General features: G+C 34.5%; 1 protein-coding gene across 1 annotated transcript; it reads right to left on the reverse strand.

Annotated features, from left to right (window-relative positions):
* Nucleotides 1–1,766: 1,766 nt before the first annotated feature.
* On the reverse strand, nt 1,767–15,290 carry Gimd1 (GIMAP family P-loop NTPase domain containing 1). The gene is made up of 3 exons (XM_015484620.2): nt 15,183–15,290; nt 13,171–13,565; nt 1,767–3,813 (listed from the first exon to the last, which is right to left on the reverse strand). The coding sequence occupies exons 2-3, from the start codon at nt 13,561–13,563 to the stop codon at nt 3,553–3,555; spliced, it is 654 nt and encodes a 217-aa protein (XP_015340106.1). The 5' UTR covers nt 13,564–13,565; nt 15,183–15,290; the 3' UTR covers nt 1,767–3,552.
* Nucleotides 15,291–22,339: the final 7,049 nt, after the last annotated feature.

Here is a 22,339-nt window from a genome sequence, read left to right on the forward strand (position 1 = left end):
AGGCCTGCTATGAAACTAAGGCAGCCACAGAGGCCCCCCTCTTCACCCTTATTCTTGTGATCATGCCAGAAAGATTTCAGGCGTGTGAGTTTATTAGAATGGAAAATGAGAGCACTCTGAAGGGAGAGAGTCCTCTCAAGAGAAGGATGGTGTGAGCTTCCTCTTCTTGAGTCCCTGTGCTCCCAAAGATAGAGATTTAAGACAGAAAATAGCTCCTCTATCTTCCTTCAATGCTGAATTTAACTAAACCTGTTTTCTTTTGACTAAACCTACGTGCCCTCCAGTTTTATTTTGAACTTTTGCCTGACAGCATAGGAACTGCACAGACTGCCTCAAAGAGAGGTTGACATGGCACTCAGAGTTGTTTTTCAGGCAATTGAATCCACCTGTTCCTGTCTCAATTTCCTACCTCCTTAATCAGCGAGTCAACCTTTGAATAACCCTCAGTGAGCTTTCTTTGTGAGCATCTTGATATATTGGTTGCCAGGATAATTGAGGTTTGTGATAGTTTCAGTGATAGGTGAGGGTCCAAGCTATCTGGTAGGGTGTGACAACAGTCTATCTTAGTGGGGTATAATTATGGCTTGGGGAGACTTTGAACTGTCTGCCTGTCAGATAAGGTTCCCTGTGGCTTTCAGTCACCCCTAGTTGTCCTTTCCCTGCTCATCCATTCATGGTTGGCTAGCTACCTAACACAACCACTTGAGAAATAATCAACATTGTCTTTAGCAGAAGTCAGTCAGAAATGGGGGGAAATTGCACACAGTCGCTTGTCAAAGTCACCAAAATAAACAGAGCTGGGAGGTTATAGAAAAAGCTCTTATGCATGATTATCAAAATTCTTCCCCTAGGTGGAGATACTAACTGTTTCAGACTTCTTTGGAAGGTTTATAATAGTACCTTCAGGAACAAGCATCTGGCTCTTATGCTTCAGATGCCCTTGGTGGAATCTACACACTGATGCAGCAATAAAGAGCCAGCCAGAGGATAGATGCCCCAATTCCTCCAAAATCGAGGAATGAAACAAACAAGGGAATTTATGATGAAAAGCTCCAAATTGTTTTTGATCCCAAAGATGGAGAAATATCCTATATGCTTATAAGAAAGGATTTAATATCACAGAATGTAATTTGTCATAAAACACATATATACATACATACTATAAAACCGTATGTTTGGGAAATTAAGAAGATAATATTAGACTGTGTATGGAATGAATGTCTGAGAGAAGCCAGAAAATCTTTATTTTTATTTTATTATTATTTTTTTTGGTAGTGCTAGGGATCAAATTTAGGGTATATTAGTCAAGTGCTCTACTACTGAGGTATACCCCAGCCTAGAACATCTTTTGAAAAAACAATAATAATAAGGAAAACGACCTCCTAGGTATCAAGGAATGTACCAACACACAGAATGGAGGAATTCCAGTTCTTTAGCATAGTAGGGTAACTATTAGTTATAACAATCTATGATATATTTTAAAATGACTAGAAGGGTATGAAATTCCCAACACTTAAAAGTAATTAATGTTTGAAGAAATGGAAATGCTTTTTACCCTGACTTAATTATTACACATTGTATACATGTATTAAATTACTATAATGTACTACATAAAGATATATAGATATTATATATTAAGAAAACCATTATATTTAAATCATTCTTTTATGTAAATAAGATAAATAATGGAAAAGAATAAAGAACTCAGAATATATCTAGAAATAGACTCAGGAGAACTAACTCCATGTCTATATTTAGATCTAGCTATCTACCTGTCACTTAAGTAGGAAAAGGATGAATTATTTAATAAATACCATCTATAATAGAGTTTAAGTAATATTGAACATAAAAAGTAGGCTTTTGAGGATTACTCCAGGAGAATAACAAGCAGTTGTAATTCTGTTTTTAATGGAAAATACACAACTTATGAATTACCTTTATGAAAACAAGCTGTTTGAAAATTGGTGAATATCTTAGCAAAAGCTCATATGTAATCATGAAATATGAAAGTGTTATGATTTGACTTGGTAATGGAATTGGCTCCTATAATCAACTGGAATTATTTTCCTTCAATTCTCACTGGTGTCACTGAAACCATCCTGAGAATCTCTAGTACACCAAAGTTGCCAGCCTTCTACGGTAGGGGGAGATAAGGAGGTTCTCTTTATAGTTGTTGATCACAATTGCTATGCTGTTCTTGCCAGAGGGCTTGCTCCAAGTTTTTACCTGATGTTTCCAAACCTAAATAGGAACCACAGATTTTAGGAAAGTGGAAAAAATAAAGGTAACACTTATTGAGCATTTACCATGTACCAAGTCATTTATTTATTTTTTTATTTTCTATGTATTATTTTTATTTCTAAGAAAATATTTAATGCATATCATATATATTTATACACACACACATATATAATTTTCTACAGACTAACTAAGCACAGTAAAAACACTCCAATAATAAAGACTGACTCTACTTTAGCTATGATGAAATTGAGTTTTAGGGAAATTATATGGCTGCCAAAAGGTCACACCCTTAAGAGGGCTAAAACTATATTTTCACCTAAGTCTAATTCTAAAGTCAACACCTTACGCTTTTCAGAAGAATAAAGTATAAACAATAAATACAATGTTGAATATGTAGTTAAAAACCATGGCTGATGTTTGTCTTACCAAGTCATTTAGTCATTACAATAATGATGAAGCAGGTATTCCATGTGAGAAACAGACTCTGACAAGTGTAAGCAATTTTCCTTCTCTAGCATTAAGTGAGCAGTGGAGCTAATTTTTAAAAACTTGAACCCTACTTTACTATTTTGTTAAACTTTTATTTAAATATAACATATACTAAGTTGCAGATAAATCACAAGCATTTGTTGTTGCATTTTCACAAGGTGAACACAACCTGTGAAGCCAGCTCACAAATAAAAAAAAACAGCATTACCCAAACCTCAGAGGCTACCTCAAGTGCATCTGTTGCTCATTATTCCCCAGGGAAACCACTCCTCCAAGCCTTGGCACAGAAAGAGAGTAGTTGGGATTACTTTAGTTTTTGAATTTTTTTTTGAACTTTATGCAAACAGAATCAGAGAATGTGCTTTTTTTTCTGTCTGGCTTCTGTCTTTCAGCATTATGTTTGAACAATTGTTTGATAATGTGATATGGAGTCAAGTTTGCTCATTCTCATTACTGTAAGGTATCTCATTGTGTTATGCCACAATTTACATATTTACTATTAATGAACATTTTGATAGTTTCCAGTTTTTAGCTATTATGAATAGTACTGCTATGAACATTCTTGTGCATGCCTGTCTTTTAGTGCACAAGTGCACACCTTTCTGTTGGTTATGTACTTAGATGTCTAATTGCTATATTGTGGGATTTGCATTAGAAGTCTTGAATCTCTGATGATGTTCTTACAGTTTTTCAAAGTGGTTATATAAATGTATACTCACTGACCATGTAAGGAATTTTCAAAGTCCACATTTATGCTTAGGAAGGCAAGTTTTTGAAATCAGGTCTCTGTCTCCAATGCTCAATGCTCTTTTTATTTAAATTTTATTTAAAGGTAAGACCTTGATAATGGTTTTCTTTTATAAATTCCACAATTCTTTCTAAGATTTTCCTTCTTTGTTCATTAAATAAGTTTTCTTTTTTATACAGGAAAACATATCTCTGCTTAATAGAACTTAATAGGGTTAAGAGCGTATCAGAGGCGTCATGTAAATATTCATTTTCACTGAAACCAGCATCTTCTATTTTTTCTGCATGAGTGAAAAGAATAGCAGTGTAATTCTTCCAAGTATCTCCCAGAAGTTCCTGAAAGAGAAAAGAAGTTAAATGGCTATTTGCTTTGGAATCTATTCCTCAAAAATGGGCAAAGGAGTTATGAAGTTCCAATATAGTGAGCCAACAGATTCATGTGCCATTATATTTCTGAAAGCTGATACATGTAATGGGAAGCTGATATGAGGTCCAGTATTATAAGCAAATAGAGGGAGACGGATGAGCATTCAAGAGAAAAAAAAACTTTTGTTCTCTTTTTATTTATTGTTATAATTTATCCATATAATTTTGATATTAAATAGTATCTTATTGTGTTGCATGTTGAATAATTATAAGATTCAGTAATCATTTATACTTGTTTGGCAATCTGACTTTGTTAGAGCCACTAAATTCCTTTAAAGTCAGAGGACCTTGACTAGAGAATTGTTTTATACAATCCCCACCAGATTTTGTAATTTTAAGCCCCATATATAAGATTTTATTGATAAAAAATCTTTTAAAATTTTTATATGTGTGTATATGTATATATATTAAGTCTGTACATATACATATGTATATATATTAAAGGATATGGTGTTATCATCCCTAAAAACATTTACATGGGGCTTAAAATTACATAATCTGGTTATACTCTGTTGATTAATCAGATGACATATAATGGAAAAGCTAAGATCAAAATACATTTGGTGATTTGGAAAAACTACAAAGTGTTACTGTAATCCTCATCATCCTCAGTCCACATGCCTAAAATCAAACACAATTTATTGAAGGACTTCTAATGTGGTTGAAAAACATCAAAGACTTGTGTTCCTTTGTTTAGTAATATGTGGAAGTTAGTTATGAAATAAATTCTTGTTTGATTAGTGAAAATAAGCTGATATAAAGCAGAAGTAATTGCATGTGGCAAATTATTCACATAATATGAAAGGCATCTAGAAATAACCATTTAACTTTTTTTTTAATGTTTCCAAAGATATGTGAAATCATGACTTTGTGACAAATAGGAATTTCTCCATTCCTAACACTCCCATTACCAAAATACTTCCAAAGGTGCTACCAGTTTATAATAGCAAGAAAATGCAAAATACCTAGGAATAACATAACAAGAAAAAGGCAGAACCTCTAATAATCAGACGAAAGAAAGAAGGGTAAACAACTAACATTCAGTGCTAAGTACTTTACATGTACTATCTCTTTTGAAGTTCAACATTATTCTTTGTGGGAGATAATATGTTATTTTCTCCATTATGATATGAAGAATTTGACATACAGAGATGTGCAGCAACATATTAGTAAAAATTCTAGTGTAAAAATTGTTAAAAAAAAGGAGAGATAGACTGGTAAACTATTGTCAATGTACATAACAAATATAGGATTGAGTTTATGGTATTGAAAAAATGAAAGAAAGAAGAAAAGAATAAGAAGTGAAGAAGGAAAAAGAGATTAAGGAAGGAATAAAGACATATAAATATAATATGAAAATACTATAGAAATGTGCAAGAAAGTATTTAAAATTAGAAACACTTCACAAAATTACCAATTACGACTCCTGATACAGTCTGGCTTTTATCAGAGCCATTTATTTAATTCATTCCTCTTTAAAACTTGATCATGAACACTTTGAAGGCAATGTCCATGTCATTCCTGTATCAGCCAGAGATGCTAGCACATGGTAAACTTCCAGTAAATATCTGTTGAATAAATTTGACATTTATAATCTCATCATCATCTCAGATAGAAGGTTTAGGGTTTTGTTTATTTATTTTGAGGGTCTAGTTGTGAGGTTTAATTAATCTTTGGGACACAAGGTTGTAATTTCCTCTAAAGTCTTCCTTTTGTTCTGCTATTCTTTGTGATGGATTTGCCTATAATCTGCACTTTCTCTTTCGTATTCAGAGCAACTCTCCCAGGGAATAGTTTCAACATTTTCTCTTGCATCTATTCAAAATTAGTTTTTCTATATTGTAAAATGTTATATATTTCTTTCTTTTAAAAATACTTGTTTAGCTGGGTGTGGTAGTTCATACCTGTAATCCCAGCAGCTCAGGAGGCTGAAGCAAGAGGATCACAAATTCAAACCAGCCTTAGCAATTTATTTTTTATTTTTAAGAGTTACAATAAAAGTCTTTATTTAGGTTTTGTCAGTACAGGTAAGATATACTGAAGTCACTAAGCAATATGCATTAACAGGATACAACAGTTCATAAAAATTGAATTAACTATGCACACAAATACCTTAAATATTCAGTCACCTAAAGAGAAAATGCACAGATGTATGGTGAAAAAAACTGTATCTAACACTGAAACTACTATAGGATTCCATCAACAAGTCCAACTTTTAGAGATAAAAGTCTACGGTACTGGGCAAACTTGACAGTCATAAACCCACATCTACTCTAACAAGTCTGAATGGTGCTGAAGTATATAACAGCATGAGGAAGAATGCTCTTACACAGCATGAGTTCTAGAGACACACATATATACAGACATCATTGTGTTATACTTAAGGAAAGATTTCCATTTACAACTTCAGCCTTGGCAATTTAGCAAAGCCCTAAGCAACTTAGCAAGATCCTGTGTCCAAAAAAAAAAAAAAAAACGGCAGGAGATGTGGATCAGTGTTTAAGAGCTCCTGGGTTCAAGTCCCAGTACCAATCCCCACCACCACCACCACCACCAAAATAAAAGCTCTCTTTCAGGAAAATCTACATTCAATTTTCAAGGTCAATACATCAGGGAATATTATTTCAACTAAAAGATTCTACAGAATAACTTTTGCAAGTACTTAAACTGACATTCTTTTTTTTTTTTTTTTTTTTTACCGGGGATTGAACCTAGCAGCGCTTAACCACTGAGCCACATCTCCAGCCCTGTTTTACATTTTATTTAGAGACAGGGTCTTGCTGGGTTGCTTAGGGCCTCACTAAGTTGCTGAGTCTGGCTTTGAACTCACAATCTTCCTGCCTCAGCCTCCCAAGGCTCTGGGATTACAGGCATGCACCACCGCACCCGACTTATATATTTTTATGTTCCTTTAATACACAAATTCATTAGCCCAACTTTTAAAGAACATAATTCTTGTGTAAATCTAAGAATCCATAAGACATTACCATTCCAGTTCATCTAATGGTGGCATGACGATAGCGGTAGTCTAAGAACTTGTCATGTATTCAATGCATTTTAACAGATCTTTAGTGGAGTCATAGAATTGCAAAGTAAATGAAGAATGGTGTTATGGGTTGAATTGTGTCCTCTCCCAAATTCATATGTTGAATCAAAATCCCACTTCCTCAGAATGTGACCTCCCTTATTTGGAAATGAGATCATTGTAGATATAATTAGTTAAAGTGAGCTCATTAGGGTGAACTCCTATTCTAACATGATTGGTATCCTTATAAAACAGAGAAATTTGGACAAAGATGCAAATATAGGGAATGTGATCATGAAAATGGTCAAGCCAAGCAGAGGGCCTGGAACAGATCTTGCACTCACAGCACTTTGTAGGAACCAACCTTGCTAACATCTTGATTTCAGAGTTGTAGCCTCTAAAATTAAGAGACAATACCTATCTGTTAAGACACCCTGTTTGTGGTACTTTGTTACAGCAGCCCTAACCAACTAATACCAGTGTTTAAAACAATTACTCAAATGCTACATGTGTCAGATGTAGGCTCTGTCAATTAAAAAAAAATCTGGGCCATTTGCCTCAGAATAATCTGGTAGGCTTGCACGAAATGCATCATAATCCTTATGGAAACTGAAGTTTAAAAAGCACTACAGATGAGTGCTTTTTAAACTTAAGCCACATGGCTCATTTTACACTTCCTTCTGCACATATGTATTAAGGGTCTGCTTTGTTCTAGGCATGTTCTATAGGATAGGACACAGTTTAGAACAAGACAAATACATTTTTTGTTCAATACCTAGTAGGGATTCTTGTGTAATTACTAAACTTAGAGCTGAAAAAGAAAGGCAGATGGGAAAGAAATACTTTCAATTTGTTTGCACTTGTCAGTGTTGTGATATAAATTATGTTGATGCTATACAGGTAGATATTTAGCACCATCTAAGGAGGGGTGGGAAGCAAAGTTAAAGGGTAGAGAATAGAAGATCAGGAAAAGTTTCTTGCATGAGACAAATCCTTGAGCTGAATCTTGAAAAATGCATAGGAATTGATAAGGGAATCAACATAAGGAGCCTGATTGGGGATTGTACAATATGGGGATTTTATTTCTATACAATTATAGCTATTTATTCTTGATGATTCTTATCTTTGAAAGTTTCTCAAGTTTAGAACCAGATCAGATATTCAATCAGTTCACTACCGACATAATCATACTGATGGTTAAAATACTGAAATACATACAAAGTTAATAAATAGCCACTGTCCTTCACCTATGAGCACTATCTAAACTTATCCCATGGTGTTGATTGGTTGATGCTTGGACCATACTTGTCATTAAATATTTTTCAAATATCACCATAGTAAAAATGCATGCTAAATAAACTGTACAACAGTCCTTTCCTGAGATATACACCATAACATAGAGTTCTTGTCTTGCTAAGTTAGTACTTATTGAAGTAAATGATATCATTTTTACAGTATTCTGTTGGCTTCTGTTTTTTTGCATAGTAACAATACATTCTCTGTTGCCACCAGACATTTCTTGTTCTTTAAACCATTGTCTCATTCAGGGAAAGCGAGTTAGAACATCTATGCATGATAGACTCCTAAACTCTACACCACTTTACAGACCCATGTGTTCAGCCACTGGGAAGTTTTTGCATGTTGATAATTATTTATGAAAGGATGCTCATGTCCCAAACTGTGAGAGAAATTGCGCTTTTGAATTACTGCCAAAAACAGAACAGAATGGTTGATTTAGCTTTTAATCTTTAGATTGATTTTTGGCCAGAAAATAGTTGAATATTTGAAAGTCGTGTCACTTGGTGCAGAATAATCATGCAAGTGGCCAAACATGTTCTCAATGGACCCAGAGAAAGAATAATCACAGTTGATTGATGCCTCCCACCCCAAATCCAAGAGCAAAATAAGTTACTGTGAGTTATCTGGTGTTAATAATTTAAACACAGTACCAAGCTAGGTAGAAATTTTACATTCACAAACTGTTTGATTTTAGAGTGCTAAGGGTCTGAGTCCATCTAGTCCTTTTGGGACAACTAGTTAGAATATAAACTTTGTTTTCCAAGAATTATATTCATTTTCCCAGGACCTCACCAGCCCTGCCCCATTTGTTTGTGGTTGATGAAATCATAGCATCTGGACTTTTTAGGGGGAAACTTTGCAAAAAGCCAACTATTACATCAACTGAGAAAAAAAAATTATCATGGAACAGGAGGACAATAAGGACCATTTTTAATATTTTATGATATTCCCTTACTCTCATTCCTCTTTAAAGTGCCACATTTTCCTTCTCGGAGAGCCAAGGCTGAATGATAAGACCTCATTAGATCAGATTCAGAAAACACGCAACCTTAGAGAGCCTCCATCCTCATTGCCTCATTTTACAGATGAGAATATTGAGGTCGTGCGATGTTAGGCAGCTTAGCCTAAGCCACATGGCTCATTATTGGCGGGCCTGGTCCCATAACAAAGGTTCCCCTGACGGTTGGGCTCATATTCTTCCCACAAAATTGGGGTTTCTCAATTTAACCTAAACTAGTATATTTTTTTCCTAGATTTTTAAAAATTTATAAATTAGAGTCATTTAGATTGTATTTCATTGTTATTTTCTTTTGAAGTCTATTGAAATAAAACTTAACAAAATTTATTTCTACAAATAATATGTCCTAATATTAGGATAAAACAAATACCAACAATAAAGCAATAGTGACCAGAGGTAAAATTTACTGTACACTTGCCATGTGCCCGTATCTCAGCTATGACATTAATCCCCAAAGTAACCCAGTGAAACAAATACTGAAATCATTCCAAATTTACCAATGGCATTTAAAGGAATTACTTTCCCAAGGCCACAAAACAAGTAAGTAACTAAGTAGAAACTTGAACACAAATATAACTTACTTAGAACCCACACTCTTAGCCTCCAGTTTTCCACCCATATCTATGGTTCATTTGAATAAGTGCTTATCAAAATCTGGGAAAAAACAATAGTAATAGTAATGCTTTGTCATTTTCTATGAATCTACTGTGTTAGGCACAGCACTAAGCATGTCACATTTATTAAATCTAATGCTCTTAACTCTTTAATAGGTAAAATTATCCCCATTTTGCAAGTTAGAAACTAAAATCATAAAGTCTTGTTACTACATTAGGCTTGTTTTTAATTAAATTTTTATTGAACAGCTAAGCCCATGGTCTTTGGTATATTTAGGCAGTAATTAGTCTGAGACTTTTGTATTTGCATTTAGCTACTTGTGGACTATATTAACAGTTAAGGCATTGATTATGAAACAAAAATTCGTACTCGAAGCCTGTTTGTACACAGTACTAATGGATGATACCATGACAGTGGGAAGAATATGCACTTTGGCCAATTCCTAGGTTCAGTTCCTAGAGTGCCTTGGGTGTGTGCTAGCTCTTTCCTTGAAGTGACTTTATTATATCTTCTCTGATCCATTATTTGTGGATTTTGCTTTTAACATTCAAATAACATTCCCAGAAACTTTCAGATGATTCCTTCCCTTTATTTCCCAATTTTGGGGAGATGACTCACTGACTTCTCCTTCATTTTAACATAAATTAATAAAAGGCCTAATATAAATAAAGAAAAAAAGATCATTTTGGGAAATGTTTCCATTGTCACAGCTGGCAGTCTAGAACCCTTTTGTAAAATGTTAGAAACAATTGGGAAAGATATTCAAGAAGACAAGGGGGAGGCACAGAAAAGGAGAGATCAATTATCTGGCTCTGGCCTTGTAAAACCTTTTCATGACAGACACCAGCACCCCTGGGAAGTGTAAAGGAAAAGGAAGAAGGCAGATGCTTCATTCTTATCAGACAAAAGAGAAATCCAGGATATGTGTGAACCCAAAGACCTTAATAGCTCCTTGCTCCTTCCTAACAGTTGCTGGTCCTGTTGAACATTTAGATATCTGGCAGCTGTTCCAGACGTGTGAGCACACACAGATGGCTGCCACCAGTAGCTGAGGGACCTTCAGAAAGAAATTCAGAAACCTCCAGCCCATGCTTTGGAGACCATCAACCAAAGACCCTGGTGGAAACCAAAACAGATCTGCAGCCTCCCAAGTCTCTTGGGACACTTTTAGGATTACTAAGTCTTGGTTGCTGAGTTTACACAGGACACAAAAGATTTGTATTCTGGAAAAAAGGCTACTTCTGAGCTTTGCCCTTCCATCTCCTCTCTATCTTCAACTTCTGAGTTAGACAGTGACTTAAGGAAGGCAGATGCTGGATACTATCCTAAAAGACCAGAGATGGGTATGAATTAAATTAACTAGTATAAAAATTAGGGATTATGATGTTATTCTAGAGTCTAAAGTCAGAAAATCTATATTTAAAATGTATATCACTGAAAATAACTTTTGGGCTCAGCATAGGTACATCAGGAAAAATTAGTAGGAAATATGGAGAGTGTTAGGGTAGCTTTTGAGAAATAGCTTGTACATTTACTGAATTACATTCATCTATAATTTAAGCTAAATGTTTATTTAGCAATAGTTTTAAATGAATTCTGAAAACGGTTTAAAATTACACTGATGTAATGGATGCAGGTTTCCCATCACTTGATTTCTACCAGAAATACCGTTTGAAATGCAGGATTTAATAGTCTGGGGAGGTTTATGGGCTGTCTTAGATTCCATATTATGTCTTAATTGCAATCATCTTTTCTTCTTTAGTTTTGTACAGCATGTCCTTGATTTTTCAGGAGTTGGATGATGAGGGTTATTTATTTTTTTTCTTGCTATTGTCACCTTAATTTTTTCTGCTAGTTTCTTGTGATTACACATATGGCTTCTTTTTTTTTTTCAATTTTAGAAACATGCACAATTACTGAAAAACAAAACGTGTGTCTGTCATTTAGAACAATCTTTTGTCTTTACTAGTAAAGAGAAAAAAAATCATTAAAGCAAACTATCCCATCTTTCTGGGTATAACAGGGCCTACACTGGCACAGCCTGAGATTAGATCAAAAGAAAATTAGCATTTATACAAATACCTGAATGGAAAATATCTATTCTCTATTCTCAATTTAGTTTACCTGCAGAGCTAGCAGACATGGCTTCAGTGAGCTCAGTAAGTGATACTAGTGAAGTCCAGCACTTAGTGTGGGTGGATCCGGAGTAAGGAATCGAGAGATTGAATAGAATGGAACAGTTCAATGAATAGTTTCCAGGAATTGTTAGTAATAGTAGACACAAGGCTTGCTCTTATTTGCTGTATAAAGTTAGAATAAAATAAATATGTATGTTCCTTCTGTCTCCTAGCTGTGGCCATAATGGACCTCTCCCCTCACGCAGCTCCTCTAACTGCCTGAATAAGTCTCCATCTTAGGAATTTATAGTGAATAAACAAACAAACAAACAAACAGGGATGGACCACTGAGCAAAGGTGGCATATATCATTTATGTTTAACCCAAAGTCCCTGTGGTCCTCTCATGGATGGAATGGAGCAGTTCCTTATGCTACAGGTGATGAGGCACACAAAGCATTCCTGTTTTTTTCCCCTTTAAATAATGCACAGATCTCCTTTGAATATTTATTATGATCTGAAGGCTTATGAAGCCCCCTCTCATATGTCACATCACATTGGCTCTTAATGCATTGTTGTATTTGACTTGTTTTATCTATTTGTCTCTTCTAGATTACAGTTTTATGAAGGTAAGTCTCAAGTCTGTACCAATCATTAGGCTCTGTGCAGGTACTCAATAATATTCAATGACAAAGCAGTGAATGAACATTTTTGTTGATGAACTGTAACAGATTGTCTCCTTGATGTTGAAGTCAGTATTTAAATTCAGTGGTTCTGAAACCAAACTGTTTTTAAGAAATATATGGAAATTTACGAAAATGCAGATATGCAGGTCCCAATTTTGAGCTGTGTCAGTAGGTCTCGGATGAATATGCATTTTTAACAAGTGGCTCAATAGTCCAGGGGCCACATTGTGTAAAACGTTCAGGTTTGCAGTTCTTAAGGTTTTGAGTCTTAGTTAACCTCAGGTTATTACTTCAATTTTTGATCCAATTGTAAAGTGACTTACTGAATTTCCCTAAAAGGATATCGTAAAAAATGACTCTTGGTGGAAAAGCAAGTAATTTTTACTGGTTACTCCTATGTGACTAATATTTTATGGTTTAAACTATTCCTTTAACAAGTTTTTCCCCCTATTAGGGCAATGTCCTCCAAATAGGAATAGCGCACTAGTATAATTACATTTTTGTATTACCTGGATCAATTGGATTGGGTAAGATTCTTCTTGTCCATAGAAAGGCACGTCTGCTCTAAGGATCAGCAGTGCAAGGTGGAGACCCTCTTGCTCAAAGTGATGCGCCAGTGCCTTCTTGACTTCTTGTTTCACGTGACTCATGCTCAGCTTGCTGTGTGGATAACCTGGAGTGTCCAACACCTGGACCTGCAGGGTTATCTCTTGCCCCCCTCGACGCATGAAGCTGTGGAGGTGACAACTGCGGCCCAAGCTGCAATCTGTGGTTACAGAACATGGAGCAAATCGGCTGTGGAAGTCAGTACTTCCCAGCAGAATGTTCCCAGCAGAACTTTTCCCACTCTGAGTCCTGCCAAAGAGTGCCAAGTTGATAATCATCTTGTTGCTGTCTGTCATCACTATGGGTAAGCAAAGGCACAGCATAAACAATTAATTCACCCAATGTAAAGCTTCTTACCTGACCTGGAGCATTCCATATGCAGTCATCCCTCAGTATCCGTGGAGGAACTGGTTCCAGGATCTCCATGCGGATACCAAAATCCATGGATGTTTAAGTCCCATACAAAATAGCATATTATTTGGTTTAATCTATGCACATCCTCCAGTATAATACTTTAAATGACCTCTAGATTACTTGTAATGTATATTTCAATATAAGTGCTATGTAAATTATACTGTATTGTTTAGGGAATAATGGTGAGGAAAAAAAGTCTATCCATGATCAATACACACACAATTCCTTTTCTTATTATTTTCAATCCATGTTTGGTTGAATCCACAAATGCAGAACTCACAGATATGGAGGCTGATTGTCTTACCTTTGTTTTGCTTTTCCCTCCTTTATAGTGATTAAGGCACAAAAGAGAACTCCATTAAAATGAAGATGTGGCAAAGACAGAAGATTGAAATAACAGTGGTAGTTTATAGTGGGAGGACAGAGAAAAGCAGAATATAGATAAGGTAGGAGGAAGTAATAATTGCAGGAAAATGGCGGAGGGGGGTACCCAAACTTCATGAAGATAACATAAAACATATTTAGGAAGACCATGTTAATGCATTAGTGTAGGAGATTAGTTGTTTTAGGAATCGATATTCAGGTTTTTGAGCTCAGGAACAAAACCAGAAAAAGCATTTGAAAATTATTCACTATTGAAGAATTGAACAGTGGAAGAAACAGACTTTTTTTCTTTTTTAAATTTTGACAATATCGTTTACCTTCCTATCTTCCCACTCCCTGAATACATATCATCTGTAAAAACTCATCTTTCCCTACTTCCTGAATGCTTGTCTCCTATGAAACATGAATAACGTCAAAGAAGATTCCTATTTCTGTTTACCAAGACTTTTTTTTTTTTTTTACAACCAGGCTATATGCTGATGAAAATGAGAAGTATTTGTAATTTCTCTTCTGAAATTATTAGTAAATCATCCCTTCGATAGGTCATTGCGAAGTGTTGACTTCTTGATAAAGTAAAGCTTGGCACATTTTTCAACTTAACTAAGAGGGAGGAGAATATCAGGAAAACCTACTCTATTTACAAGGCATGAAATTGCAGTTAATCATTTGTACAGAGTATAAGCCCTTACAGAATTTTAAGTTCATCAATCATTTTCACTGACTGATGGATAAGCAAAGATACTGGCTAACTTGCCAAGTATGCTCAATCTTCTGATTCAGAAGTAAAAGAAACTTTAGTATAGCATACTTATTATTTTTGCTTATATCTTATCACTCTATTATACAGGTTTAAGTATTCCAGGCTCTTCTTGTTCTCTAATGCCCCCTTACTCCAATATCTCCAGATCTTAAAATAGACACCTTGAAGGAGACTCACATTCCCACAAACAGTCACTTGTTTTTTGTATATCCCTCAAGTTGACAGCAGCTCATGCAGTTCATTCAGTTGTGTCAACTGCTCTGAGTTAGAGTTAATTTCTTTTCACTATTCAGTCAGATACATGATGTTTTTAAAAAATGACTAGGCAACCCAATCCATTTGCTGTGTAGCACTTACCTTTTTTGGTTTGAAAATGCTTTCTTCACAGCCTTCCCTGGAACTAGTGTAGTTTTTCTTTGGTATGAACTTTAATCTCCTGACAGTGTTATTGTACCAGCCAGAGACTGGTAGTATATTATTTAATTTAGTTAATCTATTACCAGACATCCTCTTTATAACTGATTGTCTTTATCTAATCAGCACTGACTTCTGTCTTACAATTTTAATAGATATTTTCTGAAACTTCTATTCCCAGGATTCAATTATTTGATTTAATATGTTTCTCATTACAATTTACGTATAGCATAAAGAAATGCAAGATTGGTAAGTATTGAACATTCCATAGCATTGGCAACTTTTTCCATTTTACATGATAAATAACCAATATCACTAATTCATGAAAACTTGCAATAAGTAGATACATAATATATGCATGATAATTGAATACTGATTTCATAATGGTATTTAGTTCATAAATTCAAAATTCTCTAAGAAAACTCTTGAAATTATTTCCATATAATTGAAATTTATTACCTTATCCTAATCAGCAGAATCACTAGCATGATTATCTCAGTACATGTAATCTTTTATCAATTAATGATAATATATTTAAGAAAAGGAATAAAATTAACTCTAACTTCTAGTCAAATAAATTTTTTTTTCTAAAAGATTTATGTTTTGTTATTAAAATTTCAAATTTGATTTTTGTCACTTCTTAGTATATATCCATAATTCCCAAAATAATTTCTTATAGAATGTAAGATGTACAAACTTAGCTTGATTATACTGGGGTTCATTTTCTCTTTTATCTCAAAAAATTCTCTGAAGTATGTATATATGTGTGAAGAGAACTTGGAAACATCCAGAAGATCTTATGACTTCATGGACAGAGGGTCAAAAAATCTTTCCTATGTGGACATGACAAGGAAAATGAACAGGATTCATTCATCTGACAAGCACATTGACTTTCTTGAAATGAAGCAGGAAAGAACTTCCCCCCAGGTGGCAGTAGCACCCTGTTTCCTAAAGAGTGATCTTAAACCAGAATTTATTTTATTTTTCTTTCTCAATTGTAAACTGACATTCTCTAACAGTCTGCATCAACATGTATTGTGGGGGGGGGGCAATTTCTGAAAAAGGGAAAAGCCCAGATTGCTCCTAGGTTCCCTGTAGAACACAGCAAGCCTAGGATTCTTAGTTTTTCATACTCTTCACTAAGTCCTAGTTAAGTCACTTGCTGAATGCAACAGTTGTTTTAAAAAGTTAAATTCAGAATTTAAAAACATGGTTCATAAATGTCAATGAGACTGCAAAATTTTTAGGTAATTTTTCATAGCGCTAATGTCAGTTTTAGATTTGAGTCAATGTCAAGGTTTATACAAGGGAAATTTATTAATGCTATATGATAGTGAAGGATTGCATATGAATACTTTTTGAATTAGGGTGAAAGAACAATTTGAAAATGGCCTTTTCACTGATTGGGCTAAATATGATATAGTAGAGCTAATACATTAATTCCTAAGAATTCCTCTTTGGAAATAAACTATCTTGGAGAAAATAATTAGCTAGCTACTTGAGGCAAAAAAGAGATCCTGGGAATGTGCTTTAAACTCACAACAAAGTAAAAGCCAATCTGCTGGTGATGGGGAAAGAGCCATAAAAAGAGTAAAAAAATATCAGGGTATAAAAAGAGGGAGAGGGACAGGGAGAGACAGAGGGAGGGAGGAGGAAGAAAATATGAACTACAAAAATACAGCCTGGCAGGATTTTTCAATTGGGGAAATAAAGTGGTAAGGGACTATTTTAGAGCAGAAATAGGTACAGCTCAGTTTTAAATTCTTCACATTTCTGGGAAGAAATGTGAAGAATTCTTCACATCATACATAAAAATCATCCACATACACAGTTTCCTTGTTTGAAGGTGACTTTTTATTTTCGTAACAAAAAAGTTTGTCCCTGTATTATCACGGGACAAGAATCACACAAATTGGAGATTGTGGGGTGGCATCTGAAATGAAGTAATTCAGAAGAGGCAAGAGATTGAAGCTGGCAGGACTTTAGTCCCCAGGAACTGGCTGGAATCCTTGAGAGGACTTTAGACTTTCACAGTCCTTGAAATGAGACATTTGGGAGTAAGGCTGAATCTTGCTGATAAATAACTATTATATTTTGAATATATGTGCATGTGTACATAGATGTGTGTGTATACACACATATTTATATGTGTATATATGTATATAAACAATTTATAATATATGTCTCTATACCCAGTAAAATCATATCTTTCTAACCAAATGAGTTTTATTATGAATAGTCCTTTTTTAAAAAAAAAACATTGTATTTGTTTTAATTAGTTATACATGACAATAGAATGGATTTATGCACTTTGATACATCATACATAGATGGGATATAATTTCTCATTTTTCTGAGTGTACATGTTGCAGAATCATATTGGTCATGCAGTCCCATGTATACATAAAATAATAACGTCTGTTTCATTCTACTATCTCTCCTATCTCCACATCCCCTCCTTTACCCTTCCATCACTTCTCTCTACCTAATCTAAGGTAATGCTATTCTTCCCTAGTGCCCCCCACCTTATTGTGAATTAGCATCTGCATATTAGAGAAAACATTAGGCCTTTGGTTTTGTGGGATTGGCTTATTTCACCTAGCATGATATTCTCCAACCCATCCGTTTACTGGTAAATGCCATAATTTCACTCTTCTTTAAAGCTGACTAATATTCCATTGAATATATATACCACATTTTCTTTATCCATTCATCTATTTGAGGAACACCTAGGTTGTTTCCATAGTTTAGCTACTGTGAATTGCGCTGCTATAAACATTGATGTGGCTGCGTCACTATAGTATACTGACTTTAAGTCCTTTGGATATAAACCAAGGAGTGAGATATCTGGGTCAAATGGTGGTTCCATTCCCAGTTTTCTGAGGAATCTCCATACTGCTTTCCATAGTGATTGTACCAATTTGCAGTCCCACCAGCAATGTGTGAGTATACCTTTTTCACCACATCCTCACCAACATTTATTGTTGCCTGTATTCTTAATGATTGCCATTCTGACAGGAGTGAGATGAAACCTTAGAGTAGTTTTGATTTGCATTTTTCTAATTGCTAGAGATGTTGAACACTTTCTCATATATTTGTTGATCAATTGTATTTCTTCTTCTGTGAAGTATCTCTTCAGTTCCTTAGTCCATTTATTGATTGGGTTATTTTGGGGGGTTAGGTTTTTTGAGTTCTTTATATATCCTAGAGATTAATGTTTATTATGAATAGTTCTTGACATTTCAATTAAATAAATTCCAATTTTCATTGATTTGAATTTTGAACACCTTGTTCTAATATTCAGTTTCTTTTTAATAATAAAGACTAATATTACTCAGAAGACTAAGATTAGAAACATCATATTATCAGCTATGCCATGCCTCATCAAAATGAGATGAGTTAATATGTAAGAAAGGGTATTTATCCAAAAGAATTAAAGTTGGCATACTCTACAGACACATGCATGTTTATGTTTATAACAGTACAATTCACAATAACCAAGTTATGGAAACACCTGAGGTGCCCATCAACAGATGAATGGATAAAGGAAATGTAGTATACATACACAATGAAATTTTATTCAGTTGTAAAGAAGAATGAAATTATGTTGTTTTGCACAGAAATGGATGGAACTAGAGAATACCATACTAAGCAAAATAAGCTAAAATCAGAAAGTCAAAGATTGCATGTTTTCTATCATATCTGGAATATGAAATGAAGTAATTCAGAAGAGGCAAGAGATTGAAGCTGGCAGGACATTAGTCCCCAGGAACTGGCTGGAATCTTTGAGAGGACTTTGGACTTTCACAGTCCTTGAAATGAGACATTTGGGAGTAAGGCTGAAGTATGATTATTTTGTTAGTTTTTGTTGGTTTGCTTAGTTGCTTATTGTTCTTCTGAGTATTTCTGCACATGGGGATACTTCTTTTTTCAAACTACTCATGTCCTTCCCCTATTGATTACTTGTCTTTAAGAATCACTAGTATAATGAGATGCAAATCACAGTTACTAACTCAGGGTACAATATTCTTTCTATATACCACTGTATTCAATTTTCTAAAATTTATAATTTTAGCAACTTTATTAATAGTGAAGTTGATTTATAGCATTATATTTTTATGTTTATCAGAATTTCAGATTAGGAATATGTGTGCTATTAAAATAGAAAAGTTCTTCTTATGGTTCTCTGAAAGAATTTAGATACTTCAACAATTACACATACCTGAAAGATTTGAAAAACTGTTATGAAGACAGAATAGGTAACTTTCTGGAAGTGATTCTTGAACAACTTTTAAAATTTCTGTCACAGTAACTTGACTCTTCTTGCATCAATTTTGGTGATTTATGAGATAATAAACACATGTCTATTTTACCCATATCCTCAATTTTTAAAATTGTATAATCACCTTCATTTCTGGTATTGGATCTGATGTGGCTAACGTATTGGAATTGGCTTTATATGTTTAATAATAAACATTTTCTCTCTGTGTGTGCACACTTAACTACTTCTGTAGTTTCAAATGGATTTCCATGACCATAAGTTAAAATTTATAATCTATTGCCTCTAGTGTATCAGGATTTGACTTAAAATAACCAAACATTTGTCCAACAACTCTGAGACAATTAGGTTGAAAACTGAGAATCAGAGGTATAACCCTTAGTCCTAGAACCCAGACATTAGGCTGGCTTCAAATTCCTAGAAGCCCTAGTTTTTTCATGTACATTATTCAGTTCCAAACACTTATGTGTTATAAATACTTCTAGTATTAATCTAGAAGAAATATATGTTTTTAATATCAAAATAGAAAGCATTATAAATGCCATGGACATATTATTAGAAATAAAGTTATTGAATAACAGGTATCATACCTGAATCCTTCTAAACTTGATGCCACAAACTCTCCTTTTATGATACTTTTTTCTTTTACAAAAAAATTAACAATCTCAAGTGAAGAATAGGCTGTACATAAAAATAACTAACATATCTAATAAAAATCTAAAAAGAAATCTAAAATCTAAAAGAATCTAATAAAAATCTTACCTAGGATACTTAGTCTTTTATTTTTTCCAGAGAAACATAATTTTTTTTTTCCTAGCAAAAACTATGATCTGGCACTAACTTCCCAGATACTGTCACTGAAATAGCTGATACCAAAATGTCTGAGACATTGGAACCCATGAAAGACATAGTCAGTTTGTTGTAGAACAGTCAGAAAATATTCTAAATCCTTTAGGATCTTTCCATCTTATATTGAGGTTAGGTAGCTGTGTGTGTGTGTGTGTGTGTGTGTGTTGCTTGCACAGTGATGAACTATTACCATGAATAAAGCTTTGGAAAACACATAAACCATGACAACATGATAATATTATCAAATGCCTATGAAAGAGCTTCAGTTCCACACTTGGTATAGATCCTAGTACAAAATTCAGGCCTTAACAGTTTTCCAGAGGTTAAAGTAGTAGATAGTAAAGCTGTACTATGTAGCAGCCTTTAGTCGCCTTAAAAGATAAAACCACAAAAACAGAACACTAAATATATTTTTGTGGCCTAAAATAAAAATTTGAAGTTTGCAAATTCCTAATAATAGTGAAGATCCTAAGAGAAGGAGACTCAAACAAGTATCATTCTTTGCAATGCAGATGACTTAAGGACACACCACAGAAAGGAAGACAGTTAACCTGCTGCAGGAAAGAAAATGTCTGTGTTTTGTGTAGATGTTTTGTGTATGTGTATGTGTGCATACAATGCTACGTCTGAGTTAAGCATACTGTAATAAAAAAAGAAAGAAAGAAAGAAACATGACCTATGAAACAGTCATGGGCAGCACTGTTCTAGACAGTTCAGTGTATTAACTCATACAGCCCTTTGAAGTGGATATTATTATTAACCTCATTTTAAAATTCATGCAGGCACACAGAGGTTCAGTAACTGCCCTTGGCCATACAGTTGGTAAGTGATAGTGCTGTGGTTACACCTTTTTTTTCCCAGAGTGTAGTTGTTGACACACATCTGCTCAACCAGTTACTGTTCACATTTCAGCTGCAGTACTTGGCCAGAGCAACAGGGTTGTGTGCCAGAGCTCAGAGAAGGGGAGAAGGCACCGTAGAAGAAAGCAACGGGACGCAGAGAGTGCAATTTATCAGTAGATGTAAATGAGTATTGTATTTTTATGCCTCTTTTCCCAAACATGTTTTGAGAAAACACTTAAAACATAAAATTAAAGGAAGAGTTAAAGCTGTCCAAAAGTATTTTAAGTTGGGCAATAATGTACGTTGCTTCTGTTTTGGGTCCAATTTTGTTGATCTGGATTAAAATCATACAGATTCCTCGAACCCCCAATAACAGCAACAACAGTAATAATAACAGAAATGACAACTATTATTTATGGAGTGATTACTCTGAGGCAGGCATATGCTAAGTGGTTTATGTGCATTTTTAAATATAATCCTTATAACAAATCTGTGTTGAGGGCATAATTTTGTTATTTTTCCTAATGAAGAGACTGAGGCTAAGGAATAGAATTCTCCCAAAGTTGCACAGCTTAGAAGTAGCAGAGCAGAATTCTAATCCAAACCTACTTCAATCCAGGACTATCTGCTAACACATTGCAAACTGCACCATGTAGATACATACAAGAACAAAATGTCATATGCTTTACAAAAATCTTTTGCTTATGCTCTTCCTAATTCGGGTCATACCCCAAAACTATTATAAATAACTGCATCATTAAAATCCCACACTGACCTGGTATTGTACCTCTGTGATCATGGCCCTGCACAGTACATCACATCCTGCTTGTCAGCCAAGACTCCTCAGAAATTAACAAGCGTGATTTAAAAGTCAGAGGCAGAACAGGCAAGAGAGTGGGTGGTAAGTTTTAAGAATGGTTTTCAGGTGCTCACCACATGAGTTAAGTACAGAAATACAAATGCTAAGGTTGATACATTGTGTGGTCTATGAGAGATGAGGTCAGTAACGTAACACTGTAGTGGTAAATTTCGAAGAGACATATGATATTTACATAATTCCTAAAAGGTGAAATTAAATAGGTCTGGATAAGAGCCACTATCTGTGCCAAGCATGATTATATGAAATTGAAG

The sequence above is a fragment of the Marmota marmota genome, unplaced genomic scaffold (genome assembly GCF_001458135.2).
Source record: "Marmota marmota marmota unplaced genomic scaffold, marMar, whole genome shotgun sequence".
Taxonomy (NCBI): domain Eukaryota; kingdom Metazoa; phylum Chordata; class Mammalia; order Rodentia; family Sciuridae; genus Marmota; species Marmota marmota.

Coding starts and splice junctions, on each gene's coding strand:
- Gimd1 (XM_015484620.2), bottom strand. CDS start 13,563: ATGACAGACAGCAACAAGATGATTATCAACTTGGCACTCTTTGGCAGG. Junction 3,814..13,170: donor ACCCAATCCAATTGATCCAG/GTAATACAAAAA, acceptor TTTCTCTTTCAG/GAACTTCTGGGAGATACTTG.